The 27,773-nt window shown below is 39.2% G+C and overlaps 6 protein-coding genes across 7 annotated transcripts; 4 read left to right on the top strand and 2 right to left on the bottom strand.

The window, feature by feature from the left end:
• The first annotated feature begins 782 nt into the window (after window positions 1–782).
• Window positions 783–4,432, top strand: LOC112166398 (E3 SUMO-protein ligase MMS21). 2 transcript variants are annotated; one of them, XM_024303239.2, is made up of 7 exons: window positions 783–1,027; window positions 1,109–1,180; window positions 1,664–1,774; window positions 1,899–2,018; window positions 3,429–3,568; window positions 3,829–3,914; window positions 4,012–4,430. In XM_024303239.2, exons 1-7 carry the CDS (start codon window positions 935–937, stop codon window positions 4,155–4,157), a joined length of 768 nt encoding a protein of 255 aa, XP_024159007.1. In that variant the 5' UTR covers window positions 783–934; the 3' UTR covers window positions 4,158–4,430. The 2 variants fall into 2 exon arrangements, with proteins under 2 accessions (XP_024159007.1, XP_040361335.1); XM_040505401.1 differs by lacking the exon at window positions 1,899–2,018 and having other exon boundaries at window positions 4,012–4,432.
• Window positions 4,433–4,800: 368 nt separating this feature from the next.
• Window positions 4,801–9,602, top strand: LOC112202320 (uncharacterized exonuclease domain-containing protein At3g15140). Its single transcript, XM_024343273.2, has 7 exons — window positions 4,801–5,207; window positions 5,854–6,056; window positions 6,737–6,817; window positions 7,439–7,564; window positions 7,888–8,011; window positions 8,898–9,094; window positions 9,266–9,602. Exons 1-7 carry the CDS (start codon window positions 4,962–4,964, stop codon window positions 9,267–9,269), a joined length of 981 nt encoding a protein of 326 aa, XP_024199041.1. The 5' UTR covers window positions 4,801–4,961; the 3' UTR covers window positions 9,270–9,602.
• Window positions 9,603–10,495: 893 nt separating this feature from the next.
• LOC112167855 lies at window positions 10,496–20,419 on the top strand. Its single transcript, XM_040507294.1, has 6 exons — window positions 10,496–12,231; window positions 13,455–13,595; window positions 13,787–15,548; window positions 16,126–16,448; window positions 17,891–18,738; window positions 18,831–20,419. Exons 1-6 carry the CDS (start codon window positions 10,909–10,911, stop codon window positions 20,089–20,091), a joined length of 5,658 nt encoding a protein of 1,885 aa, XP_040363228.1. The 5' UTR covers window positions 10,496–10,908; the 3' UTR covers window positions 20,092–20,419.
• Window positions 20,420–20,561: 142 nt separating this feature from the next.
• On the bottom strand, window positions 20,562–22,090 carry LOC112201527 (UDP-glycosyltransferase 79B6). The gene has a single exon (XM_024342420.2). It carries the CDS (start codon window positions 22,057–22,059, stop codon window positions 20,698–20,700), a length of 1,362 nt encoding a protein of 453 aa, XP_024198188.1. The 5' UTR covers window positions 22,060–22,090; the 3' UTR covers window positions 20,562–20,697.
• Window positions 22,091–23,316: 1,226 nt separating this feature from the next.
• LOC112203526 (F-box protein At4g35733) lies at window positions 23,317–24,486 on the bottom strand. Its single transcript, XM_024344486.1, has one exon. It carries the CDS (start codon window positions 24,484–24,486, stop codon window positions 23,317–23,319), a length of 1,170 nt encoding a protein of 389 aa, XP_024200254.1.
• A 319-nt stretch (window positions 24,487–24,805) lies between these two features.
• LOC112203525 (cell division cycle 5-like protein) lies at window positions 24,806–26,714 on the top strand. The gene has a single exon (XM_024344485.2). It carries the CDS (start codon window positions 24,807–24,809, stop codon window positions 26,712–26,714), a length of 1,908 nt encoding a protein of 635 aa, XP_024200253.2. The 5' UTR covers window position 24,806.
• The last annotated feature ends 1,059 nt before the right edge of the window (window positions 26,715–27,773 follow it).

The raw sequence follows: 27,773 nt of genomic DNA, 5'->3' as shown, positions 1-27,773 counted from the left end.
TTCAAGCCTGGGGGTGGATTTTTGCTTGGAGGCGAATTAATGGTGGTGTCAGTTTTAGATCTGGTCTCAGTGTAGTGTTAAGGTGGTGTGGTTGTGGGTTTCATAGGACTACTAGGCGACGTGGGATGGTTCACCAGATGACAATGACTGTGTGTTGGAGTAAAGTGGTTCACCAGAAGGCCGCGGTTATGCGTTGGTACCGCGGATGGATCAGGGCGCAGTTCTGGGAGGATTGTTGCAGCAAGCTAATTGGAGATGGTATCGAGGTATGTCCGGCTTTGATGGCACTCAATTTTGTGTTACTTGGGTCCGATGGTGCTGCACAATGAAGTAAGGGTTGGACCAGCTTTTGGTTGTGTCTGGGCTGAGCCTCCGTTAGGCTCTTGGGCTGCTATTCTAAATTACTTTTTTTGCTAGTTTTTTATTTTCAATAAACCCCTTAGTTTATTGGGGGGGGGGGGGGGGGGGGGGATTGTTTTAGTGGGTTTCGGCTCAGTCTAGATCTTTCTAATTTTGAGTCATTAGTTAGGTCAAACCTCGGTCATTTTTAGCTCGATCAAGTTTGTCTTGTCTATGCTAGTTGAAGCTCCTCTAGGAGCCTTTGTAGAAGTATTTGGTTTCAACGTAGCACAATAGGATGCTCGGTGTTTAGAGTCAGGTTATTATAAATTGCCTACGGGGTGAGCTGTTTTTGTTAGTATAGATTACTGTGCACATTAATGTATATATATATATATATATATATATATATATATAAGCCAATGCTTATGTCTAGAATTTTTATTTTGCATTTTCCCCCACTCTCGGTCTTCCTTCGTGCTTCGAGTCTCAAACTCCCTCCAAAAAGTAGCTTCACTCACCCGCCAATTGCCCAACCGGTTCGCCCAAAGCCCCAAACCCGGCTCTCTAAAACCCTAAAACCCCAAATCCCTCCATGGCCTCGACCTCCTCTCGGACTCATGGCATCGCCGGTCGGATCCGAACCGCTGCAACCAATCTTTACTCCGACAACCAGTCCCTGCTCGGCGTAAGCTGCTATCTATCTTTTGCAAAGATTAAACTAAAAATGGGATTTTTATGGGGATTCTAAATTAATCTTTTGTTTCAGGATATTCGAAAATCTTTCAATGTGTTGAAGGAAGTTGCTGTTGATTTGGAGAGAGCTAATCAGTTTGACAAGGTTTTTTTTCTTTCTTTTTCTCTGCTGTTCAACTCTGTTTGGCTTCTAAGAACATGTTTGATTAACCCCCAAATGGAATTTTGGTCCTGCATTTGAGGTACCCTTTTTTGTAGTCTTGCCCAATTGCTTAGTGAAGCTTGCTTTTGTGTCAAATTTAATGTTCTTTGAGTACAAGTCTTCCGGTTTTAAGTTGTTTCTGCAGAGGTTGGGGGATAGTTACTAGTTTCGACTTTGTAGGTGTTGCTAAAAGTATGCTAATTTCTGAAATCTCGAAGTTACTCTATCTATTGTAATCGTAATTGATTCCGAGTTACCCTATGTGTTTTGATTTGTGGTTTTAGCTTAATAAAAGGTGTTTTAAGATGCTGTATTTGTTGTGATGGGGACTTTGGTACCGAGGTTTAGGTAGAAACTGTAATTGACATGTCAGAGGGACAAGATAGGAGTCTTTCCTCACCATATGAAATTCTGAATTTTGAACAGGTGAAGGAGATTGAAAATGCTGCTGTTGAATTGCTGGCTACTTGTGAACACTGTATGCATCTCTCATCAGCAATTCAATATGTTGGAGATAACTACGAACCTCCTCCAGAGGTTAGGTTCTTGCATTTTTATTCATCATGCAAAGTTTTGGTTCAGTCACTTGAGTGACTCTGCTTATTCATGTGCTAATCTGTACTCCATCAAACTGATATGTTTATCTGGTATTCAATATCAGCCGAGTCAGCTTACTGATTTTGAGAAGTTGCTCAAAAATGAGGTTGCAAAGCAAAAGGCTAAATCATCTTCAACTACAGTAAACCATTCTATGATACGTCAATTCCGGGAAGCTGTCTGGGTATTGACCTTTTTTTTTTTTTTTTTTCCTTTGAATGTGCAAACTAATATGTTATTTGTCAATATTTTACACTGGCGTTGGACATTGTTAAAGCAACGATGATGATTAATAACTGTTGTTATGTTAATGCATGTTTCAAAGTAATAACTTTTGCTGACTTTGTATATGCCTCGCAATTTCATCTGAAATGATGCAAACTAGTCTAAAAGTCAAACTCTGTTAAAGAACTTTTTCCACCTAGAAACAGTTTGTATAATTATTTTATTTCTTGAATTGAGGGAAAGCCTAATATATTAGTAGATGGATTGCACATGTGATGCATATGTAATGGGATTACGGTTATAGTGAGAATTGCATAGTTTGGAAGTGAGGTAATGGTGCAAACTGTAGAATTTCTTACTGTAAGAATCTTAGTTATTTGTTACCCGCTAAAACAAATAAATTTTTGAGAGAAGCACATAAGAATATAAAACAGTCTCAGTTTGGCTATGCATTGAGGATTTTAGGTGTTATTTCTTTCCTTGATAAAAAAGGAGTTGTATTGTTTTCTAGATTCAATATGATCAAATACAGGCTTTCTCCGGACTGTGAATGATAGTCCTGCGTCAATTCATACTGAAGATATCTCATTATTAAAATAGGGTCTGTTTGTGGATCGTATTGTGCCTCCGTGCTTTGCTGGGAAGATACTAATAGAAGTGCATCATTAATATCTTCAAATTTTACCTGGTCTTGTTATATACCAAAAATTACAGTCATCCATAATTGTTAGCTGTTCATAAGGTTACTACTTATTTTCTGGTTTCAGTGATTTCTTCTTAAATCCTTCTGCATGCTTCATTTCTTCATCCTTCTCTACCCCATAACTTTACAGTCTTTACTTTTGTGCTTCTGTTATCTTTAGATTAAGGAAATATTTCTCTATCCTTTTTAATTGTTTGTAAACCTTCATTTCATATGGCAATACCTTGGAAATTACACTGATTCCAGTTTTTCTAGAAATGTTGTACAAAAATATGCTATAAAAAGTAGAAGTAGAATTATCGGAAAACTATTTCTTTTTCTTCTTTGCTCACAAAATTGAAGGAAAGTTTGCAATGTGATTCAGGACATGAAGCCTTTTACAATATTACTCCACATTCTTGTCTCTGCGTGCATCTGTGTGTGTGTGTATTATATTATAATATATATTTATTTATTTTTAAAGAAGGGAATCTCATTTTTGGATTTTCTATTATATGTAATATTGGAAGTTTTCTTATTAGTAGAATAGTAGTACTCTCTACTAGCGTTTGGTCTGGTGATTAGCATTTCTCTCCAACAAAGATTTGGTAGGGATCCCAAGTATTCTACCAATTACCACAATGCTGTTTCTGTCTAAAGGTTGGTATTCTTGATATTTTCCTGCAGAATGTTCATCATGCAGGACAGCCTATGCCAGGTGACGACCAGGAGGACATCGTAATGACTAGTACTGATGGCAATCTTCGGAATACCACTTGCCCAGTAAGTGGAAAGGCTATCACGGATTTGGAAGATCCAGTCTGCAGGTGCTGTACAAGTCCCTTCAAACGCTTCTTTGTCTGTTTTCACCTTTCAGAGAACTTGAAGTTTTTTTCTCTTCTCAGACAAAACAAAAACATTATGGTTATATTACAATGACATGAAGTATTTGCTGAATAATTTACCTTCTACTTTTTTGCTGAATAATTTACCTTCTACTTGATTCAAAGTCTTTTATATTGCAATGACATGCAGATCTTTTTCTTCTAATTTTTCTTTTGTTGGTGTATTTCTGCGCCTAATGCAGTGTTGACTGCAAGCATATATATCAAACAAAGGAGATTATGCATTACTTGCAGTTAAAGGGGGGACGTGGACCATGCCCAATTGCAGGTACTCCTTCATTTGTTTCCCTGGATGCAATAGACTTTTTACACTTTGGTCTGGATGAATTAGCTTCATCATCGGATGTTTTTCCTCCTCCCGTCAGGTTGTCCTAAGATGTTGCAGGTGGACAAATTGGTTCGTGATCCATTGCTACTAGTTGAAATTCAAGAATTGCGTGATATGAGGAAGCACCAGACCGCTGATACTAACGTGATAGAGGATTTCACTGAGCTGGATGAAGATGATTAATGATTCAAGGATTTGTAACGGGTAGACTAGTTGTCTATGTTTAAGTGCCTTTCCTAAACTGATTTTTGTAAAGTGCCCTGGTTTAGGAGTTGACAGCAATTCGGTATATGCTTAAAATCACTTCAAGGAAGTTCCTTGTATTCCTATCTTTTGTTTGGCATGGTACATCTTTCAATTTTTGGACTTTGCTATTGGGATGTACTTTTGGCAAAGAAAATGTTCGATTCTATAATGGAACAATTAGCTTCCTATCCAACTTTTAGGACTTCTTTGTGGTAAACTTGTATTCTAATGTCTTTTAAACTTATTTTTGACAGGGTACTTATCATTTTTAAATACAATGGGAGAGAGTGCAAATCATGGTCTCACTAAACTTTACGGAATAAAACTTCACAAAAACCTGAAACATGCTCCACAGTATTTCATGAAATTTTGTCGTAACGTGTGTTTATTATTCACATATGCACACACAAAAGAGTTATTCTCGTTTTTAAAGATTTCATTAAGAAAAAAGAAATATGGAATATTTAGCTCTACCAATATTTTGAGAACCCTATCAATATTTTGTTGGTGCAGCGAGCAAAATCAATTTTTATTTTTGTAGTATTTGTACCCTTTAGAGGACACATTTTGGGTACTAAAGAGACTGAGAGGGTACACGTACTACAACACAAGTGTGTATATAGATAGATCGGATCACAAACAGAAGAGTGAAACCATTTGCGTGATTACCCGCCAAGAGGCCGTTAATCTCTAACCGACTCAAACCCCCTAAAACCTCACAAAGAAAGCAAAGTGGGAATTATGTCATTCCCAAGAGCCATAGTAACTCGGCCTCTGCTTCCACTACTCTTCTCGACCACTCTTACTAAACCCTTCATCAAAACCTCTCGCCCACTCCCTTCAATGCGTCCCTTCACCGCCTTCGCCTCTCTCCCTGCTTCCCAACAAGTCGGTGAGCCGTCCACTCCGGCATTCCCAGCTCCGAAAAGGAGCGGCGAGAGGTGGAAGCCCATGTGCTTGTACTACACACAAGGGAAGTGCACCATGGTCTGGCTCCAGAAACACCCTGAATTTTTAAGTCTTGAATCTGAACCCACTTTTAGTTTAGTGAGAAATGTGATAGTTGTCGTACTGTTTTGATGTTTGGATAGTGGTCTGGGTTGTGTGTTAGTAGTGCATTTTGTTGCACGCCACCTGTTTGGTTAAATGCCTGAATGAAAGTGTGTCTCGATTTTTGATGATGTTTGTTGCGTTTTGTTATTGTGAATTGGGATCGGGAGTTTTCGGGATGCTGAAATTGGACTGTTTTTAGCAAATCTTATTTGGTTGGCTATTTTCGATTGGCGTCACGTTGCAGACTAGCTGCTGAGTAGGGCATGACTTGAATTTGAAAGTCAGAATAAGGAGCATTTAGTTACAGCTCAACTACTTTTTAGAAACTCATTTGAATCGTAATCTAAACAGAAGTCGTAATTGCATATTGGCATTTTAGAAAGGGCACAACTTGCAGTTTCCTAGATAGGTCTGTAGGTATTCTTAAAAGGAACTAAAGGGGAAAGGGATGCATGTAAGAAGCAGAAATGCCAAAAAATAGAATTTAATGTAGCAATAGGTCTTTTTCGCTTGCCAGTTTCGTCATGGCTTCTGTATGTACATTAACTTGTAGTCTTATTAGAGTTACTTTGTTTTGAAGATGGAGGATCCTGCCCACATGGAGAAGTTCAATCATGATTGCTCCAGAGATCTTCAAGTGAAAAATTCCATGTCAAACCTCATTTGCTCTCAGCACTTGGATTATTTTCTTGTGCTTGATCTGGAGGGAAAAATTGAAATTCTTGAGTTTCCAGTTCTAATCATTGATGCAAAAACCATGAATGTTGTTGATTTTTTTCACAGGTTTGATACACTTCCTCAAGACATTTTACTGCAACTCAGTTACTAATCTGCCTTTCCTCTACTAATACTATTTTGGTCAGATCTCTACATATACTTTGTATAGCAAGGCCAGTGCAGTACTATTATTCATATTGTAGATAATAGATAGTTACTGTTATTTCTAAATATTTCAAGGGAAAAAGAACATGAACCTTTGCACTTTCATGGTTTCTTTTTATGGTTAAGCTTAATTTAGAGTCCTCAAAGCAATAAGTTACTATATGCCAGCTCTTAATCAGAGTCAACAACTTTACTGATGACTGTGTTGGATCTAAACAGGCGGCAATCACTGGTATTCTTTTTACAGAAGACCATATGATGTAAAGTTGTAAACGACCAATTACTTGCTTCACATTCTGTAACTTTATTAGAAATGTCTACTCTAGTATGCTCTTCATGCTTGTTTAACAATATATCTGACATGTTCCAAGAGGAAAAATGTAAAAAAACATTATTCAGACAATTAAAGGGAGGGGGTATCTATTACTGTGTGCTAGTTTACGTGGGAGTTCTTTGTTTGTCAGTTCATACCTCTATATAATGTATATGCACAAAAGTAATTATTATTATTTTTTTCATCTGAAAGGCAAGATTTCCGGAACTGGCTAATTTGTTCTGAAAGTTTTATTATTCTTTTGCAGGTTTGTAAGGCCAACGGAGATGAGCGAGAAAAGGATAAATGAATATATTGAAGGAAAGTATGGCAAATTTGGAGTCGACCGGTATGTCAGGCTTCAGATCTCATTCATTTGACCACACCTCTTCCTGACATCTATCACATTAGTGTTGGAGGATCAAGAAAAGAAAATTCATAGTTAAACCCCCCCCAATACACAGGATACATAAAACCATATAAACCAAAAGAAAAAAATTTTCAACCTCAAGTAGTCTTTCACAATGTATGGGAAGAACATCTGACTTGTAAGAGATTTCTTGAGATGAGTGTTTGGGTAGAAAAGCCTAGAAGGTTGTACTCAAGGGGATAATTCAAAGCCCCATAGCTTTAGCTCAAGCAGTATTTGGAGTGGTAGGTGAAGGCTTAGGTCTTAGGTTCGAGTCTTAATGTACTAAAAAAGGGGGTTAAATATCATATAGAGTGATTTGACTTATAAATGCAGGCTAAAACGGAGCCAATAATCAATGAGTGGTGGTGATTGACGAGAGTTGTTTTGTGATAGACGGTCAACAAACAAGATTTTCGTTGTTAGATTGAGAACTGTTTCATATAATACCCTTATTACTACGACATCATCTTCAGATTGTAGTAATGTTGGTAAAATACAATTGTTGTTTCTTATATGCTGCTACTCAAACATCAATGTGACACTTATATGGACTTGCAGTGTTTGGCATGACACAGCTATACCATTTAAGGATGTTCTTCAACAATTTGAAGAATGGTTAACTCTGCATCAACTGTGGAGAGAAGAGGTGGGCGGGTGTCTTAATCAAGCAGCATTCGTAACTTGGTAATTCTTTCTATTCCTGTATGAATAAATTATCTGCCCTAATACTTCATTAGTCTTATGATTTCTTGTTCTGCTTTCATTTCAAGTTATAGATGTTGCTAGTAATGCTCTGACATTGAGTATGCAGGATAGAAGTATTGTTTTCCACTAAACCTCATAATGAGACCATGTTGTGTCTTTACCTTGAAGTTTTATATAAAAGTTGCTTAGTTACTCCATGATTTCTTGCCACAAACCTGCTAATAAAATGTCTTCTCATATGCTCGACTGAGATGAAGCATAAACAACGTCTGGATTTTACTGATATATCTTTGTTGTATCAGTGGAAACTGGGATTTGAAAACAAAAGTTCCTGAACAATGCAAAGTGGCAAAGGTGAAGCTTCCGTCATATTTTATGGAATGGATCAATCTCAAAGATGTCTATCTAAATTTTTACAAGAGAAGGGTAATGTTCACTCAATTTATATTTTCTTTAGTGATTTAAGAAATTGCCGTCTGCCTTTTGCTTGTATTTGTGGAACATAAGAATGACTAGTTTAACTTAAAAATGGCAGTTTATCTACTTTCGACTGGTGCAAGTGACTCTATTTTGGTTGGTCACTTTTGGTTTGGTGACGCTAAATATGAATCTAAAGACAGGTTCATAGAATCAGCCTAGTGTGGCCCATATTCACTTTGTTAGTCTGTGGATTAGTGCCACTTTGCCCACATATGGCGTATTGAGTTAGTTAACTATTCCCTTCTGATTATTGTTTGTGGTGAATATCATGATCACAGCCATGTGTAGGACAAAGCCTTGACCGGTAGTTTTCTAAATCAAGTATTTCCATTAACAATCTCATTGTCAACCATGAATTTATGTACATGAATGATGCATCAAACATGTTTCCAGTTTTGTGAAATTAGATCCACAATCTGATGCCGAGCATCCAAGTTAGGTTCTTTAGGCTAGACCAGAACTCACCTCCTTTTCAAGCTTTTTAGGATGTTTCTTTTAGTCTCTGTGTTGAACTCTTTTAGGTTGCATTTGGATAACTGGAACAAGATGAGGGATTTATGTTTGATTACTTAGTTTTATTTGTTTGCATTGGAAATAAGAAAAAGGAGAGCGGATATAAACAATGGTTTTTTCGTTTCCTTTTGTCCTTTTCTGTTGAGTACTTGACATTCATTTTTACATATGGATATTATAAATGAAACTTTGAAGTCTCATTAAACAGTTTACACTAAATACTTTTTTGGCCAATACGAAGTTTTCAAATCCAAAAAAATTCTTCTAAATTGTAAATACAAACAAAACATAAAGATGTTTGCTTTGTTATGGATGACAGGCCACAGGAATGATGACAATGATGAAGGAACTTCACATGCCATTGTTGGGAAGTCACCATCTTGGATTTGATGACTCAAAGAACATAGCAAGGGTGTTGCAACACATGCTTGCTGATGGTGCAATACTGCAGATTACAGCTAGGAGGGATCATAATTCTCCTGAGAAGGTTGAATTTCTATTCAAGAACAGAATAAGGTAGTTGATTCTGTATGGATTTCTTCTAGAACTGTTAGTTGTAACTTGTAAGATAAAGAAGAGAAATATACAATTCTTCAGTTCAAGGTTCTCTCCCTGGCTAGTTCTTATTCTACAATCTCTTGAAGATCTGAAGGATTTCTGAGGATGCCACATCCTTGCATTTTTCAGGTAACTGTTGGCACCAAGGCTGTTAGAGCTTCAGTGAAGCAAATCTGTTGGTGATAAAAGTCTTCTCTTTATTTTATTTTTTTAAATTTTTTTCTGGGTAATCATCTCTAGTTACTGGACCAAGGAATTTGCCCATATATAGGGTTTAAAACTGTGTTTAGGTTTCATTTCGATCTTGTCAAAATATTACCAAATATATGTGTTCTCCATGGGCATCTCAACCTCCCAATCAAGCGGGGACTTGGCTTAGCGTATCACTGAAGTTCATTGTGAATAGTATGTTTTTCTTTTGAATGTTGGAATGATTATAATGAAGAGCAGTGCCTTTTCTTTTCTATATTCCCTTTCTACTTTTATTCTTTTCTTTCTCATCTGCAGTATAGCCTCGTCATTGGAACTGCTCTAATAATTGTTACCAAATTTTAATTTAGTTGATTTAATTTTCAGCACTAAAGAAACTGATGTCGTATTTAATCGAATAATAATACCAACATAGATCATCATGCTAATAAGTGAATCCACATGTAAGATGTTTAAGTCTCTAATTTGGGATCACCCCCACTTACAAAAGTAATAACTACCAATTCGGCTAATTGTACTTTACTTCAACCATAATCCTAAATGATCCACCTTTCTCTTCAATTTTTTAGGTGGGGGGATATGAAACTCGTTAAATGATGATGAATGAGGCATGATGTCAGAAAGAACATCCCAAATTGTTGTCTAGGTGAAAAATTATGGAGGAGGAGAAATTTACTCCACTAAAGGCACTAGAATCGTTTCCCAAGTGAAAAATCACAAATGGTGAATATATCTATACATCTATTTCCTTGCCCCACTCATGGGAAAAAAGAAGGGCATCAATCTCCAACAGATTTTGGCACTAAAAAAGAGCCGTTGTGCTCTTCAAACCCCTCACACTACATATTCCAAATCTCCCCATATCCCTTTGTGCCCTCTCTCTCACTATACAAATTAGAAACCAACATAATTTGGCGGCAACACCAAAGCACCAAAAACCCGAGCAAATAACCAAACCCCCATTCTCAGGCACCCACTCCCCAACTCCCTCCCCACGCGCGTGCACTAAATCTCACAATATATCTATATTTTCTGGGCGGATAAACCCCAAAAATCGGGTCGGTGTAATGCACGCGCTACTAGTGCGGGTGGGGGAGAGCGGGGAAAATAATAAAAATCAGTAGGGGAAGCTTCTCTCTTGAATGGGAGCCCTAGTCGTTTCTATAACTGAAGAGACCCCTCTCAAACAGAATTCCAGAGGCAAGACGCAAAAAGATTGAACCTTTGAGGAGAAGAGAGTCCAAACCCCAAAACCCTAAATCGAATATTCGGTCTCTAAAGCTCGTCGGAGCTCCACCGGAATGTTATTTTAGGGTTTCTGTTGCTGAAATTTCTCTCTGTTTTTTTTTTTTTTTACCAATCAAGAACCGATCTTTACAGCCATGACCTGGTGAGTCACTTCTGCTTCAATACAGTTTGTATTGTCTGAATCCGAGCTGAATCGGAGACCCAATTGGAGAAAGAGAGCGATCCATTGATTCTCATTTCTCCAAAAGATTAGATTTTTTAGTTTTTTTGGTTTGTGGATATTGAAATTTTGGTGTGTAGAAATTGTTGTTGTGATGCGATCATCGCCGAGTGGTGGTAAACAGTGGGGGCAGAGGAATCGGAAGAAGCACAAGAGGCTTGATGCTATTAGTGAAACCGTGTATAAGAGGAATCATCTTCAGGCTAATGATGGGGCGGGGCCGGGTCCCGGGAGCGGTGAATCGGAGCTTCGGAGGAGCTCCAGGGCACGCCGGGCCCCCGTTGTGCTTGATTTGTCCCCGGGGCCGCCGAAGAAGAGGAGGAGGCTTGGTAAGAATGGGAGATTGAGTGGGGGGAAGAATGTGAAGGAGGAGGAGGAGGAGGAGGAGGAGGAGGTGGAGGTGGAGGGAGGGTGGAAGTCGAGGTTGAGATCGAGGAGGGGGCATTCGGGGTTTGTGAAGGGGAAGAGGAAGCTATTTGAAGATGTGAGTGGAGGTAGTAGTGGAGGGAAGGTAGTGGGGAGTGAGCTGGATGATGAGAATGAGGAAGGGTTGGAAGGTGGGAGGCCGAAGGTTGTGAAGTCGAAGAGACCAGGGAGGGTTAGAGCAACGCATGGTTCGGAACATGAAGAGAATGAGTTGCTTGAAGTTAAGGAGGAAGTTGTGGGGGAAGAAGAGGAGGTGATGAGGGAGGACATGGATAATTTAATGCAGTTGGATTGCGAAGATGATGGTGGAATTGAGAGGGAAACTGTGGAAGGTGATTCCACAAAGATAATTGAGGCGGTGGAGGATTTACAGTTAGAGGAGGAGTGCACTGGCAATGAGAAAGTGGAAGCTGCTGAAACTGCAGGTGGTGGGGAAACCATGGAACAAGTTGATGAACAGTTGGAGCAATCAGTTGATGTGATTGAAGAAGAAAAAGATGATGTGATTGAAGAAGAAAAAGATGATAAACAGATGGAACAAGAGCAAGTACCGTGTGTTGCTGAAGGAGAAGATCAAAGTGAGGCCATAGAAGCTGTTGGAGTCCCCAGAGATGAAGCGGAAGTTGAAGGTTGTCATGATGGGAAGGATTCACATTTGACTGAGCATGATGGCAAACTTCCAATAGAAGTGAATACTGTGAAGGTGGACATGTCCAAAGATGGAAAGTCACAGATTAAAGAGGGCAGACGATGTGGTTTGTGTGGGGGAGGGACTGATGGTATGCCTCCAAAAATATTAGCTCAGGATACGGTTGACGTTGAGAATGAAGCGTATAGTGGCTCTTCAGCCTCTGAGAAATTTGACTATAACATATGGGATGGTTTTGGTGATGAACCTGGCTGGCTTGGACGTCTCTTGGGTCCAATAAATGATCGTTATGGCATTGCTGGAACATGGGTTCATCAACACTGTGCTGTATGGAGTCCAGAGGTGTGATTTCTTGACTTACTGTTGAAACATTTTTTGCTTTACATCATGGGATCTGTATTTATGATTTTACATATCCAAGTGTTATGAACATGTTGTTTTGCTTTTATCAGTACGTTTTTTTTTCACGTTGGTGATGAGTTAGGAACAGAATAAAACTCTATTTGTCGGTGGTGAACGTGTTTGTGCTTCTTCACACCCTTCCACACTAGTTGAAAAAAGGATGAACTTCCCACTACAGATCATTGCCACTTTTACATATCGACTCCTTCTTGGAGCTTTTCTCACATCTTTACAAGTTGTATTCATTGTTTTTTTTTTCTCTTTATCTGTAATACCACCATCGCATCTATGCTCATAATAAATAGTTTATACTTTATAGTTTTTACTATATCATAGGTCCGTAGCAATGGCCTGCTTGTTGTCAGTGTTGTGTTCAAAAAGTTGATCCATCATAGTGTCCTGGACCATGTTTTCATGAAAAGTATATCAGAAGGACGAGTTTAGATGAACAGCATTAGAAAGATATGTAGTCATGAAAAGTATGACTTTGAACTTAATTGCTTTATGTGTGTGGTAGGGTTTGTCTAAAGGGCTCATATCGTGTCATTGGACTCCATGTACAGCATTAGAAAGATATATAGTCAGTTTTCTTATATAAAAACTTCTAGCACTCTTTACAAACTGCATATGCCTTAGTCAATTGTAACATTGAAGTTGCAAATACCACCTAGGGATAGTTTATCTTCTGAGCCATGCTTCTCGAGTTCACAGATTATTTTGATAATCCTTATTATCTTCCCGATATTACATTTAAAGTTCTCATTCCATTATAATAGGCTATTTTCTTTGTTTTATGCTTTTTATATAGTAGCCTGCTATTAACTTATACTTATGGAAATTATGGCTGGTTAGTTTGTTCTATGCTGTTGGTGATCTGGACAATAGATTCCTTTGCATGAATGTGCACTGATGATGTCTTTTTATCAGATTAATAGGGATCTACATATTACCTTCTCTGTCTTCCCTGTGCTGGAACACGTAGTTAGGAAGTAAGCAACAATCTTTTTTGCCTGATCCATCAACATATATTTCTATATATATGGAATTAATTGTTATTTTTTAATTTAATTTTGATTGTATTGGTAGATCTGCTCTTGTAAGTTAAGAATCTGTATTTACTAGTTTAGGTCATGTTTCAATAAATTCATCTGATTTGTTTGCAGGTTTACTTTGCGGGTGTAGGATGCTTAAAAAATATAAGGGCCGCTCTGTGCAGAGGGAGAGCGTTAAAATGCACCCGCTGTGGAAGGCCAGGAGCAACTATTGGATGCCGTGTTGATCGGTGTTCAAGAACTTACCACTTGGTTTGTATTTGCTCTTTGTCATAAAGGAAAACTATCGATATATTATGTATTTATGTGCTTTACTTTTTTTTTTTCTTTGGTCTTTTTATTTATTATTTTTGTAAGTAGACAGATAACACGCCCTCACCAAACTTAGTATATGTTTTTGATCTGCATATCTTATATGGCTTCTTACATTCTGTGTCTTGCAGCCTTGTGCACGAGCTATGAATTGCGTATTTGATCATCGCAAGTTTCTTATTGCCTGTACTGGTCATAGGAAACTCTTCCAGCCTCTTGGTTATCAGTACTTGGCCCGCAAAAAGAAATTGAAGGTTAAGAAAATGAAGTTCGAAATCAGAAAGCTATCAAATGATGCTTTGCGAAAGGATATTGAGGCAGAAGAAAAGTGGTTGGAGAATTGTGGCGATGATGAAGAGTTTTTGAAACGTGAAAGCAAGAGGCTACATCGAGATTTGGTGAGAATTGCACCTGTGTACATTGGAGGCTCCGACTCTGAGAGTGGCAAACTGTTTCAGGGTTGGGAATCTGTTGCAGGTCTTCAAAATGTCATTAGATGCATGAAGGAAGTTGTCATATTACCTCTTCTATATCCAGAGTTCTTTGATAGTCTCAGCCTAACACCTCCTAGAGGTGTTCTATTGCATGGGTATCCTGGAACAGGTAAAACTCTTGTTGTGCGGGCATTAATAGGTGCATGTGCACGTGGTGATAGACGAATAGCATATTTTGCTCGTAAAGGTGCTGATTGTTTAGGAAAATATGTTGGTGATGCTGAGCGCCAGCTAAGACTCTTGTTTCAGGTTGCTGAGAGATGTCAACCTTCTATAATATTCTTTGATGAGATTGATGGGTTGGCACCCTCCAGAACTAGGCAACAAGATCAGACACATAGTTCAGTTGTGTCAACACTGCTCGCTTTAATGGATGGTTTGAAATCTCGAGGTTCTGTTGTAGTGATAGGTGCTACAAATCGTCCTGATGCTGTTGATCCAGCACTAAGGCGGCCTGGAAGATTTGATAGGGAAATCTATTTTCCACTACCGTCAGAAGAGGACAGAGCTTCCATTCTTTCTGTTCATACTCAAAAATGGCCCAAACCAGTCAGTGGATCCGTGCTTAAGTCGATTGCAAGAGGAACTGCTGGATTTGCTGGTGCAGATCTGCAGGCACTTTGCACTCAAGCAGCCATAATTTCTTTGAAAAGGAATTTCCCTTTGCAAGAAGTTTTGTCTGCTGCTGGAAAGAAAGATTCCGAGTCCAAACGCCTCCCTCTACCTGCCTTTGTAGTGGAGGACAGGGATTGGTTGGAGGCTTTGACATGTTCTCCACCTCCCTGCTCTCGTAGGGAAGTAGGAATAGCTGCTAATGAAGTAATATGCTCTCCTCTTCCAACCCACCTTATCCCATGTCTTCTACAACCATTATCTACCATGCTCGTATCCCTTTATCTTGATGAACGGCTCTGGTTGCCAACTCCTCTGAGAAGAGCTGCAACAATGATTGAAAGTGTGGTTGTTTCTGCCTTGAATAGGAAAAATATGCTCAGTGATCGCTGGTGGTCCCATATTGATGTTTTACTTCAGGAAGCAGATGTTGCAAAGGACATAGAGAGAAAGCTTTTGCATGCTGGAATCTTACATGGAGATACTGCTCTTGCTGATTCTGATGTTTGCAATGATGATGTTGACGACGGAATTTTGAATTTTGAGCCTTCTGTTAAACATCATGGTGGTACTCGCCCAAGTTTGTTGCAAAACACATTAGTTGCCTCAACGTACAAACCAGGATTTCGGATATTGATTGCTGGAAATCCCAGATCTGGCCAAAGGCATCTTGCTTCCTGCCTTCTTCACTGTTTTGTTGGGAATGTAGAAATCCAGAAGGTTGATTTGGCTACAGTTTTGCTAGAAGGACACGGAGATATGGCGCAAGGGATAACACAAATATTAAGTATGTGACTCTCTATTTATCTTGTTTGTTGTTTGCATAGAGATTTTTAACTACATGAATGCCTCCCTACTTCCTACTGCTGTCAAATGCTCGAGTTTATTGTTGCCCAACGTTTTTTGCCCCTCAATTTTTTGCCCAAAAAAAGAAAAAGAAAAAAGAATGTTGTGACTGTGAATTCTCTTATCAAGGTGGAAGAGTGACTGTATTAGTTTCATTGGCAACTTTCAATTGATTACTACGTTTCACAAGGAAGCCTTGTAAGTCACCTGGTCATACAATATTACAATGAAATTCATCAGATGTGCTTCCTGAACCAAGAAAGAAATATGCTTTTAGTTGAAGTTTGCATTTTAGTTTACTGAAACTAGCATTACTCTATTCTTAATGTACACTCTTTAGCCATGTTTGGAGTCTGTTGGGTTGAGCTCTTGACAGTTGCATGAATACTCACCTTCACCTTTTGTATGAGATGATCTCTCTCTCAGTTACATGAATATTCACCTTCACCTTTGGTATGAGATGCTCTCTCAAGCGACTCAATTTCAATATTGTGAGCAGTTTTCTTTTTCTGTTGCAGAGAAATGTGCCAGCATGGGGTCGTGTATAGTTTTCATGCCAAGAATTGATTTGTGGGCGGTGGAGACACCTAATCAGGTAACAGAAGACAGTGATGCAGATTTATCAAACCATCAATGTCCTGAAAATGAAAAGCATCAACATCCTGAAAATGAAAAGTCATATTTTGCGCGTGGTCTGGAGGAAAGTGTTTCCTTATCACAGCAATGCAAATCAGAAGAAATGTTGTGCCAAGATGATGTTGCTCAGAGTGCTTCACATGCTTGGAACTTGTTTGTGGAGCAGGTGGAGTCTCTAAGTGTCTCTGCATCCTTAATGATTCTGGTAGGCTGTTATTGTTTCTTTCATTTCTTTTGCTGGTTTGTTTTCTTTGTTTCCTTTTATCACACAATTTTAGAGCTTCTTTAGCTGTGGTGTAGCATGTAGCTGATGACAAGGTTTGAATTCTGGCCACTTCTTTGTCGACAAGGGCTAATTCTAATGCTCATAACCTCTATGAATTTGCTTTCTTCCATATGTGAAACTCTACATTTGCCACTCTTAATGCTATTTAATTTGGAAGCATGCCCCCTATATTTTTATTTTAAACCTCACAATCAATTTATCTCGGAGGTCAGTATATAGTTCAGTCTTTTGCTAAAAATAAAATGTTTAATGACAGTTGAGTGGTATATGTCTATCACCATACCTACATGGAAGGTCACTACTGTGGATTTTATTCATTTAATTCTCCAGCAATTACTGGGCTCCAAATGCCTAATCAATTCCCTTCAGTCCTTCAAGAGCTAGTCGTTCAAGATGTTATAGGTTTCTCCAGTTCTAGGAATTGCCTAGTTTCCTGTGCTTTTTTTTTCTTTTCTTTTCCTTTGTCTTTTTCTTCCTTTTAGTTCGTTAGGCCTGTAGCCTAAGCAACATACATGAATTGTTGTGGCTATAAATTTACGTGTTCAGTTAAGCATTATCTGAGTATTTATCTGACAAATCAATCGGATGGAAAAAAAAAAAAAAGGCGCTAGTTGCCTGGTATATCCGAGTATTAAACAATATAAGAACATGTTTTATGGTCAGTTCTGTTACCAAGGAGGGATCATGTTTTCTGATTGATCTGAATGCATCATAGGCTTCTTATTTTTTTTTCACTAAAAGCAAAACATAATACCTAATACTAAATTGAGCAAATTCCTTGAAAACTACTTGTAATTTTTTTTTTCAGACTTCCAAAAGGACTCATTTTTATATAAAAAAGCTTGAAGCAGAATAATTATTTTCCAGGATTTAAATGATGAAATGGTCATGTTTGGGTTCTTTTTGGTAATAGGGAGAGGTGAAAGATGCTGCATGCTCTGTCTTTCCAAATATCTAATAATAACAGGGACTCAACACACCATTTTCACTTTAATATTATTGCAATTTGAGTTTATATTAATTGTCTAAAATACGCTCTTATGTTTTAAAAAAATTCATCCTCATTCATTATAAGCATAAAGTTGTGTGTAGATTGACAATTCACAGAAATGTGTATGGTGAAGTCAAATTGAAATAATAAACAAATGAAATCCGGGTGTGCAGATTGACATTTTGTACATGTCAATAACAAACACCCAATCCCTAAATTATTAGAAATTACTGAACAAGACAAAAGTGTGCAATTTTCATTTAGATTGCATAAAGTTGCTTCCTTGGCTATTTTTTTCAACTTTCATTTCTCTGGCGAACTAATGCAATACTAGTAATGTAACATGTACATTTTTCTAATTTTCCAACAGGCTACATCAGAAGTTCCATGTCCAGTGCTTCCGGTTAGAATAAGGCAGTTCTTTAAGAGTGACATTTTAAATGGCCATCGGTCAGTTCCTGTGAAGCATACAGTTCCCAGGTTTTCTGTGCAGGTTGATGGAAATTTCAACCATGATCTGGTGATCAATCTATCTTCAGCAGAGTTATCAAGGGATCTCGTTCAACAGATTGTTCTGTTAGTTCATCAAACTTCTCACATTCATACAACTTCATGCAAGGAGAGAGGCTTTCATGGTATAAATGGTCAGTCCAAGATGGTTGATCACAGTGCAGATCATGGATCAGCTGATGCAAACAACAATTTAACTCTACCTCCTGTTGATTCTCTTCTTAAAGCTTTTGCACCACCTAACAATATAACTGGAAATGGGAAATCAAGCCTTCTGCTAGCAATATCTTCATTTGGCTATCAGATACTGCGATATCCTCATTTTGCTGAACTTTGTTGGTTCACTTCAAAACTTAAAGAAGGTCCTTCTGCAGACATAAGTGGACCTTGGAAGGGTTGGCCATTCAATTCCTGTATAGTGCGTCCTAACAACTCGCTAGAAATGGTAACTGTGGCAAAGAATATTAAAAGCAAAGAAAACTTGGGCCTAGTTAGAGGCCTGATTGCTGTTGGTTTATCGGCATATAGAGGTCTCTACACATCTCTCAGAGAAGTCTCTTCTGAGGTACGGAAGGTTCTTGAGATTCTAGTTGCGCAGATCAATGCAAAAGTTCAAGCCGGGAAAGATAGATATCAATATGTTCGCCTTTTGTCGCAAGTGGCCTATCTGGAAGATGTGGTCAATAGCTGGGCATACACCTTGCAGAGGTAATTTGATATTCATATTAGTGTCTTTGTGGATTTTTTCTTTTTTCTTTTTTACCGGGTTGTTACCTAAATAGCAATTGCTCCCATTTCAGTTTAGAGCAGGATGCTCCATTGGCAGATGCTAAGCTTACCGCTCCGAGACTTCCGGATGATAACCATATGGATGATCAAGTTCAAAGCGAGGATTCCAAGCCAAAGGTTACAAGCAAATGCTCCAGTGAGCACGAAGTGCTGGAAATTGTCCCTGAAGGGTTTGATGCTGAAAAAGTTGTCAGTATTGACTTGAATGAACAAGTTGCTGATTTGGGTTGTTCTGAGGTTAGACTTGCAAGTTTAGATTGTTCTGGACAGAAGATTGTCCCATCTGATTCTACCCTGGATAATTGTCCTAAAGATTCAGATGAAGTTTTGAATGACCAGAATGGGACAAACCCTAAACCCCACGAGTCAGAAAATGACAAACACCATACAGTTGTTGCAGGAGATTCTGAATCTTTGAAATGTCCAAATGGATTTGAACGCACCGAATCTGTTGCTATTCCTGAGGATAGTCCGACTTCTGATATATTTGGCAGCATTAAGCTCTCAAGTTCTTTGACCAGTTACAACAACCTTAATGGTTTGTCCTTGACAGAGGCTGGTAGTAGACATAATGATGGTAAGGCTGATGCTCATGAGGTTACTGCAGACGTCAACTTTCCAAGCACCACCAGTAAAACCAATCTGCCTGAGTGCATAGATAAGCCTGATGCAAACTTCTCAAGTAAAACCAATGCTGATGTGCATAATGTTGATGTCAACTTCCCTCCCAAAATCAGTCCCTCTACGAAGTCTGAGTTTGTCTGCGTATATCATTGTTGCTCTGAATGCCTAGATACCCTTCACAGTTTGACACAGAAAATTCTTATCGAGGAGTGGCGATCAAATGGGAGCCAATGGACAGTGGAGGATGTTCATGATATTGTGGCATCACTATCTGTGGATCTTCTTTCAGCGGTTAGAAGAATTCATGTTTCCGGAGGTTTCAACAATTCATTTGGTGATAAAAGGAGACACAGAAATACTGAAACATATGAGTGGCCGGAATCAGGAACATGTGATTGCAATATCTCAGAAAATAAGATTCTTTCACCTGCTGAATGTAGATGCCACCCCAGCAGGGAGAGCTTTACTCAAAAGGCAAATGCTTCCGCAAATACTCATCTCAGGTTTGATTCAAAATTTGTTTTTCGAGATGGTTTGCTGGTTCATATGCATCCAGATAAAGATGTTTCTTTCCACTGTAAATTCGAGACGCTCTGCCTCTGTTCACTTATAGAGTTGATAGTAATGACCAAGTCACCTTTTCATTGATCTGATGATTTCACAGCTTGGATTGCCTAACCATGGCAAAATTTTGTGCTGTTGCGGGAATTTCGACGTGAACATTTTTCTCTAGTGTCATTTAAAAAATGAAATTCATATTTATTCAGACAACGTTTTACCGAAGTACCTTTTGAAGTTGTGACTGTCCCTGAGAGGACGTAGCCACCATGTATAGCATCTTGACACTATTCTTTCATTCATTTTCTCATAATCAATGTTACTAGCATTAGATGTATTCACAAATATATTTTCAAATTGCAACACAATACCCTTAGAATTTCATTTTCTTTCAGTGAAGCTCTCAAGTCCTGGATTATGGGTTCCTTGTGTTCCATTTTATATTTAGTTTTATCTTTTACTGTTTTTTGTTCTTGATGTTCTCATTTATTTTTTTACCGACTTTTAGTGCTCGCTTGATTGCTATAATGAAATATTAGAGTGGGATTTGGAACGAAAAATTGGGTTCCTTTGGGTTTAGGAAGAACCTGTGCATTTGTAATCATTAATCAACTACAATTTATAAGGCAAAGCCTAAAAGCAAGAAAATACACAAGGATAACAGAGTGAGAATGGTAAAACCACAGTTGCTCGAGACTATTTACTAATATCTTCCAGACTCTGGACAAATCTATCAACATAACCACTCATATACCCTGGACTTGATAGTGTCCTAGTCCACTTGGCGTGGTTTTTCTTCACCATAACACCCACCTCGCTCTCTGCATCCATCACACTTCTAATAGCCTTGCTCAAGCTTTCCTTCGAAAACCACCGATTTGCTTCCCTCTCCACCTCCACGGCAACCTTGAGCTCATTCACTAGTAGCTTGGTGTTCAACATTTGATCGCCCAAGTGCGGCACCAGCACAATCTGATTGTTGGTCAGCAAGGACTCCCACATTGAACCAAACCCACAGTGATTCACAAAGCACCCGACCGACGCATGCCTCAAGATAAATGGTTGCTGAACCCAACCCCCAAACACCACCCCTCTCCCTCTAACCCTTTCCTCAAACCCTTGAGGCAGTGCCTTTTCCACACTATCACATCCCATAGGTGGCTTCAGTACTATCAAAAATGGCAACCCTGTTAGCTCAAACCCTAACACCAGCTCTTGAAATTGGTCTTTCTCAAGAATGTACTGGCTTCCAAATGCGCAATACACCACGGATCTGGGCTCGAACCCCCCTAGCCACTTAGCCCACTTCTCCTCTAACTTGTCTTTCTCATCTCCGAGGCCTAACACCGGGCCAGTTAAAAGCACAGTTTTGTTAAACTGAGCTTCCATGTAATCACACAAATCACCCTCCAACTCTCTGCATGTCCTAATAGATATGGCATCACATTCTCTCAACGCCCTTACCGTCCTGTCATAAAATGTGATCCCATCTCCAAACGGCATCGTAATGAACATCAAAGACCGGGCCTCTGCCCCGCGAAGCACGACCGTCTTGGAAGGGTACCCGGCCGGCGGATTCTCGAGGTCTTCCGGCGTAATGGGCAGTTTCCTAGCCGGGACAAGTGTTAAGGCAAGAGCTGCCGCGCAAACGACATTGTAGCAAACGGTCTTAATCCCCAGCTTTCTAGCAATCTCTGGTATCCAATACGCAGTGTCGTAGAAGACCATGTCGGGCTTATGAGCCTCTAGGTACTCCTCGAGCTGCTTCCGGGTTTTGTCCACTGCTGCGGCGAGGAGTCCGTTGGCTGACAAGGGGATCTCAGAGGCTGTTTCGGTGCCCTCAGGGAGGCCCTCGAAGTGGGGGACCAGGACAGGGCAGAAGATGATAAGGTTGGTGTGGAGGTTGAGGTGTTCGAGTTGGTCTCGAGCTTTCTTGGGAACCAAGATAGTGATGCGGTGGCCGCGAGAGGCGAGCTCGTTGGCGAGGTGGACATAAGGGGTCATGTGACCCATGGCGAACCATGGGAACATGGCTATGTGGAAGCTCGAGGGATCCATAACGACGGTGGTGCTGTCTGCAGTTGTTGGGTTGGTAATAGTAGTAGTATTAATTAGTAATGCGGGTCAAGATCTGTGATATGCGAAGTTTTAGGTGGTAGTTGGTAAAATTGATGACCAAGTAAATGTGGTAAAGATTTATTGCATGAGTTTGAGGGACGTATGCAGTATTTAAAATAGGTCAAGATCGATTATCAATATATATGATATTGACGTAAGCTGTTAGTGATAGAAAAGCTTGGATCGTAGAGATAGAGTTTGAAATAAAAGAGAAAGCTTATCCTTGTTGGTATTTAAGCTTTCAAACTAACACCAACTAGAATGGGTGATAAGTTTACAAAAAAATTACACTACACTCTCACTCACAGTTAAAGAAAGGAAACAAGAATATAACAAAACAAAAGATGAGAGAAATTGGAAGACTAACTTCTGCGCGCTGTCTTATTGATGAACTCTTCAATGAGTTAATTGAGATAAACTACAACGTACCACTTTATCACTTATATATGGGAATTCTTACAACACAATGTGCATATATGAATGCAGTATATGCAATGAAAAATCAAAGTTTGCAACATGACTGGCAGCTGCATGCATAGCCCACAATCTTGTAGTAAGAGACGAAAAACATGGTGGTCGTCAAGAAACATATCAAACCAATAATTTCCTCATTTATTTGATTTGCTATTTTAGAACCACCCTAAGACAGTAGCCACTTTCCTAGATACATATGATATACAATTACTTTTCAAAAAGATAAGCAGAGGACATGTGATACAAATTAAAGCTAGACTAGCTAGCAATACCAGAGTAATGCAATGAAGTGAATGCAGAGCATTAGCTAGACATATACATATGCATGTATGATGTCCGTGACTTAATATATATGCCAAAGCCTTGATTTAGCTAGAACTATCTCGCTTTAGTCAGACTTGAGGAAAATGAAGTTGTAAACCTAGATTTTTGTAGATTAAGTGGCTCCAGGTGATGTGTGAAGCTTTTGATCACTATCTTGTATGGTCAAATTGGAAAGAAAGAAATGCAGCTGTGCATGGGGATGAGTGGATGAGTCGAAGCCAAGTGCAGTTATTAAAGAAGACTTGGTGGTTCTTTGGAAGGCCTTGATTGACTCCTAACATAGGGTAAGTGGAAGTGGAGTGCATCAGTGTGAAGAGTGCGCTTTCTACAACCATGATAATATAAGCTTCCAATCTGCTTATGGAAAAGATCGTTATATAAAAGCAGTTCCCATCCTACTTAAAAACTGGGTTGGATCCATAAATAGGACATTGCAAAACGAGAAGAGTTTATAAAAACCCCACGCAAGTCACTTTTTTCATCTTCCGTATCAAAGATACACATGCCCGAGCCCGCTTCTTCGTCCAAACTGAATAGAATAGATCTGAAGTATATGCAATTGGACTTGACGCCGGAGTAGTTTGAAGCCTCAATTGAAAAGGAAGAACCGAAAACATTCAAGAACAAGGTTCTATTTCCCAAATTCTTAACTTCGGAGTATGACCAATCGCAATTGCTAAATGGCACCTCAAAAACCCTAAACCCAATGGTTTTATCCTGATAGCTCACTCGTACAACAAGTAAGGTTCCTGCTGATTCCACCAGGTATAATCTGGTCTGATAATCTTCAAAACTTGTATCCCTTGGTATCTGTGGAACAACTACCCGTGTTTTTGCTTTCTTAGGGTCTTCAATGTCACAAACCAAAACACGGCCATGAAGATCCAAGACATAAAATTGCTCCCTATAATAAGTGAGATCAAAGTAGGAATTGTTTCCCCTTTTCTTTGCATCCACTCTAGTCCATTCGTTGTCCTTTGCTCTGCAAAAAGCCAATCCCCTGTGGCAATGATAAAGAACCATGACAACGAAATCCGATGTCAAGGAAGGACTTGCTGATAAGGCAAACGACTTTATAAATTCGTATCGGAAGTTCTCTGGTAACTTGATTTGGGTATGATTTAAAGGATGCAATAGCGTTAAAACTTTTGCATCTTTTGATTCAGTTATCAGCCATCCAAGAGAAGAAAACAAACTATGACCCTTAACTTCTAGCCCAGAAAGTTCAAAACACTTAACCTTTGTCAAGTTGTATAACTCACGATTGGCCGTGCCCTCCTTCTCGGGTAATATAAGGAACGGAACTTGACGTTTTAATCCACCAGTAAAGTTTTCTTTTGTGGCAGTGGATCTCCATGATTTACAGACCGCCCCAAAAGATAAAAAGTCCTCCATGCAAACCATCAGCTTAGCAATAGAGATAGCAAGATCTTGAGGAAGATCTGACCAGTTAGCCAATGAAGACATCTTTTCTTTTTCTGCCGGTATCTTTGAAGATCTATCAAAGCACTCTTTGTTGAAACAATTTGAGGGAGAAGGAATGGCCGGGGGCGGTACAAGTACGACCATTTTTTTTTTTTTTTAAATACTCTTAGCCCACATCACACGTATGTCGATTTTTACAAATATTGGAATATATTAGGAGTTAAATATCTGTACATCTATAACTGACACTTGTGTGTAATTTTTTTTTTTCATGATTATTAATAGGTTTTTCTTTTTTAGGTCATAAGTTACACTCATTGTCCATGTTGGAAAAGGAGTAGGACTCGGAAGTGTTTTCATTAAGGTACGTTTTCCACCGGAAGGCTAGGGTTTGATCAAAATACTCCAATATTAAACCCAACCCCAGGCTTTTCTTTTATTGTGACCTAAAGATGAGCAACAAGATGATGATCCGAGGAGGCCTGTGGAAGAACACTGAGGATGAGATCCTGAAGGTGGCAGTCATGAAATATGGAATCAACGAGTGGGATCGCATCTCAACGCTGTTGAATAGCAAATCCGCAAAGCAGTGTAAGGCTCGCTGGTTCCAGTGGCTCGAACCCTCAATCAAGAAGGTCGAGTGGACTCGAGAAGAGGACGAGAAGCTTCTCCATCTTGCAAAGCTCATGCCTTCACAGTGGAGAACAATAGCCAAAAACGTTAATGGTCGTACTGCATCTCAATGCATTGAGAGGTATGAGAAGCTTCTCGATGCAGCATGTAATGATAACTATGAAGATCCGAGGAGATTGAGGGCAGGAGAGATTGATCCCAACCCCGAGACCAGGCCGGCTCGCCCGGACCCTGTGGACATGGATGAGGATGAGAAGGAGATGCTTTCAGAGGCTCGAGCTCGGTTGGCTAACACCAAAGGGAAGAAGGCGAAGAGGAAGGCTAGAGAGGCGCAGCTCGAAGAGGCTAGAAGGATTGCTTCTCTACAGAAGAGGAGAGAATTAAAGGCTGCAGGGATTGATGATAAGAGTACTTGGAATCAGCAGAAGAGGAAAAGGAATGGAATAGACTACAATGCAGAAATTCCCTTTGAGAAGAAGCCTCCTTTGGGGTTTTATAATGTCGGTGATGAGGACAGAGAAGTAGTATTGGAGCAGCATGATCAGTTTCCCTTGACTATTGAGGAGCTTGAAGGGAAGAGAAGGGTTGATGTGGAAGCTGAGCTGAGAAAACAAGATATTGCAAAGAACAAAATTTCCAACAAGTTGAATATTGATGATTTTTCCAATGTGGAAACAGTTAGGAAGAGATCAAAACTTATGCTTCCTGCACCGCAGATATCTGACACTGAATTGGAGGAGATTGCTAAGATGAGCAATGCAGGTGATCTTGTTGGTAGCGAGAATGGATTCACAGATGCAAATTATTTCGGGGTTACTCATGCAACTCGTAGATTTGGCTTAACACCATCAAAGGGTACTGTCATTAGGGATGAACTCCATATCAATGAAGGCATTGATAAAGATGATGGAGTAAACTTGAAGCAATTAAAGTGTTCTCAGCGGTTCAGAATAAATAACTTGCATAAGGGTTTAAGCAATTTGCCAAAACCCAAAAGTGAGTACCAAATAGTTGTGCAACCAGTCCCAGAAGATAATGAAGAAGCGGGACATCAGGCATTAGTTACGAAGAAGAGATCAAAAGTACTGAATATGAGAGCAGATGAGGATAAGCATGGCGCGGTAGCTGTTCTTCCTAGTACAATTGAGCAGGCTGACCAAATAATCAGAAAGGAGCTTCTTAGCTTAAAAGAGCATGATTGTGCAAAGTATCCAATTGATGAGAAAGTGGTAACTACTTTTGAAGAAGATGAACTGAGGGAGGCTGATTCAATGATAGTTGAAGAAGCTCAGTATCCTGGTGAAGCACAAAAAAGCTGCAGTCCTGGTTGTTGTCTATCAAGCATTGCTGAAGATGGGAACCCTGTGGCTTGTTTGCGGAGTGAATTTGAGAAGGTGCAGAATGAATTCGAGAAGGTGAAGAAGAAGGCACAAATCATTGAGAACAAGGTTAAAGTTCGTACAGATGGTTATGAGAAGCGAGCTAAAGATGTTCTTTGGCCAAAAATAGAGGAAACTTTCAAGCAAATGGACACAGCCACAAAAGAACTTGAGTGCTTCCAAGCTTTACAGAAGCAAGAACAATTAGCAGCAACAAGCCGGATAAATAATATGTGGGAGGAAGTTCAGAAACAAAAGGAGCTCGAACAAACTCTGCAAAAGAGGTATGGAGATCTTGTAGTGAAGTTGGAAAAAAAACAGCACCAATCCAAAGGCGCAGTACCAAAAATGCTCTTCTAGCCATAAGGTGATCTTCTAGTTTATCTTTTAATTTTTTTTCTTTCTAATTTTTGATCTGATGATTTCTGGTTTAGGGTGGTACTTAGCTAGCTAGTCGAAGTATATGTAGCTTGTAAGTTGGGAGTTTGTAATTGTTTTTGCTCATCTGTTCTGAATGTTAGTCTTTTACCTCTTTAATGTTTTGTTGCTTCGGTTACCAAATTAATCAATACATATAACCTCAAGATATATGTCGCTTCTCTGTTGGGACTTAGGAGTTTGTAATTATTTGTTTTTGCTTATCTTGCTGTTCTGCACAACCTCAAGAACAAGGGAATCCCAAGGATGATAAAGCTCGTCAATGACAAAGATCATTACATTGTAAAATGAGTTTATGATTATTCTTTTGGATGTGTCAGTATCTATGGTAGATAGATAGTGCTTGGATGTTTTTTTTTTTCTGACTAATTGAGGATTTGAGATTAAGCAGCACCCTTGACTTGCACACACGTCTAAAGCACCACAAGGATTGACAGGAACTCTTCCAAACTAATAGTATTTTAGTTATATTCAAACAAACCACATTGGGCCAATCAACTTGGTTTACATTTTGCATATTGATCGGATGCCCCATATTGAAGGCATAATTTCCATGTGCATGATTTGCTAAGAGATTTTTTATAATTATAACTGCAATTTGTATGCCCATTGCTGGACTGAAATATTTGCAACTTCCAGTACTCTCTGCTTTTCCAGGATACTGTGTTGGATTCAGCCGTTGATCGAAGTAGCTCACTTGAAACATATGGCTGACGATCTTAATTACTTGGTTGATCATCTTTGAAAAGATTGATAAACTGGTGCTAAACGAACAGACTTCCTAGAGAGGTGATCACAAGCTTAATTTTCTTTTTTCCTTTTTGTGTGAGGAAATCATACTTACAGACTTTTTACCATGCTACAAAATAGAAGATAAGCTTGTTGGTTATTTTCTCTTCTGCACAGGTTTGAATTTCCATATGAGCCTCGGACATAAAAGCTTAGAGTCTTAGATAACATCATCATCAAAGAGCCACTCTA

This window comes from Rosa chinensis, chromosome 5 (assembly GCF_002994745.2).
Source record: "Rosa chinensis cultivar Old Blush chromosome 5, RchiOBHm-V2, whole genome shotgun sequence".
NCBI lineage: Eukaryota > Viridiplantae > Streptophyta > Magnoliopsida > Rosales > Rosaceae > Rosa > Rosa chinensis.
This window is presented reverse-complemented; position numbering and strand designations above follow the sequence as displayed.

Excerpts from the sequence above, each read along its gene's own strand:
- LOC112203525 (XM_024344485.2), top strand. The coding sequence starts at position 24,807 with ATGATGATCCGAGGAGGCCTGTGGAAGAACACTGAGGATGAGATCCTG.
- LOC112166398 (XM_024303239.2), top strand. The coding sequence starts at position 935 with ATGGCCTCGACCTCCTCTCGGACTCATGGCATCGCCGGTCGGATCCGA. Across the intron at positions 1,181-1,663 it reads GAGCTAATCAGTTTGACAAG|GTGAAGGAGATTGAAAATGC; the intron begins GTTTTTTTTCTT and ends AATTTTGAACAG. Across the intron at positions 3,915-4,011 it reads TGGACCATGCCCAATTGCAG|GTTGTCCTAAGATGTTGCAG; the intron begins GTACTCCTTCAT and ends TCCTCCCGTCAG.
- LOC112203526 (XM_024344486.1), bottom strand. The coding sequence starts at position 24,486 with ATGGTCGTACTTGTACCGCCCCCGGCCATTCCTTCTCCCTCAAATTGT.
- LOC112167855 (XM_040507294.1), top strand. The coding sequence starts at position 10,909 with ATGCGATCATCGCCGAGTGGTGGTAAACAGTGGGGGCAGAGGAATCGG. Across the intron at positions 12,232-13,454 it reads GTGCTGTATGGAGTCCAGAG|GTTTACTTTGCGGGTGTAGG; the intron begins GTGTGATTTCTT and ends ATTTGTTTGCAG. Across the intron at positions 13,596-13,786 it reads GTTCAAGAACTTACCACTTG|CCTTGTGCACGAGCTATGAA; the intron begins GTTTGTATTTGC and ends TGTGTCTTGCAG.
- LOC112202320 (XM_024343273.2), top strand. The coding sequence starts at position 4,962 with ATGTCATTCCCAAGAGCCATAGTAACTCGGCCTCTGCTTCCACTACTC. Across the intron at positions 5,208-5,853 it reads CACAAGGGAAGTGCACCATG|ATGGAGGATCCTGCCCACAT; the intron begins GTCTGGCTCCAG and ends TTTGTTTTGAAG. Across the intron at positions 8,012-8,897 it reads TAAATTTTTACAAGAGAAGG|GCCACAGGAATGATGACAAT; the intron begins GTAATGTTCACT and ends TATGGATGACAG.
- LOC112201527 (XM_024342420.2), bottom strand. The coding sequence starts at position 22,059 with ATGGATCCCTCGAGCTTCCACATAGCCATGTTCCCATGGTTCGCCATG.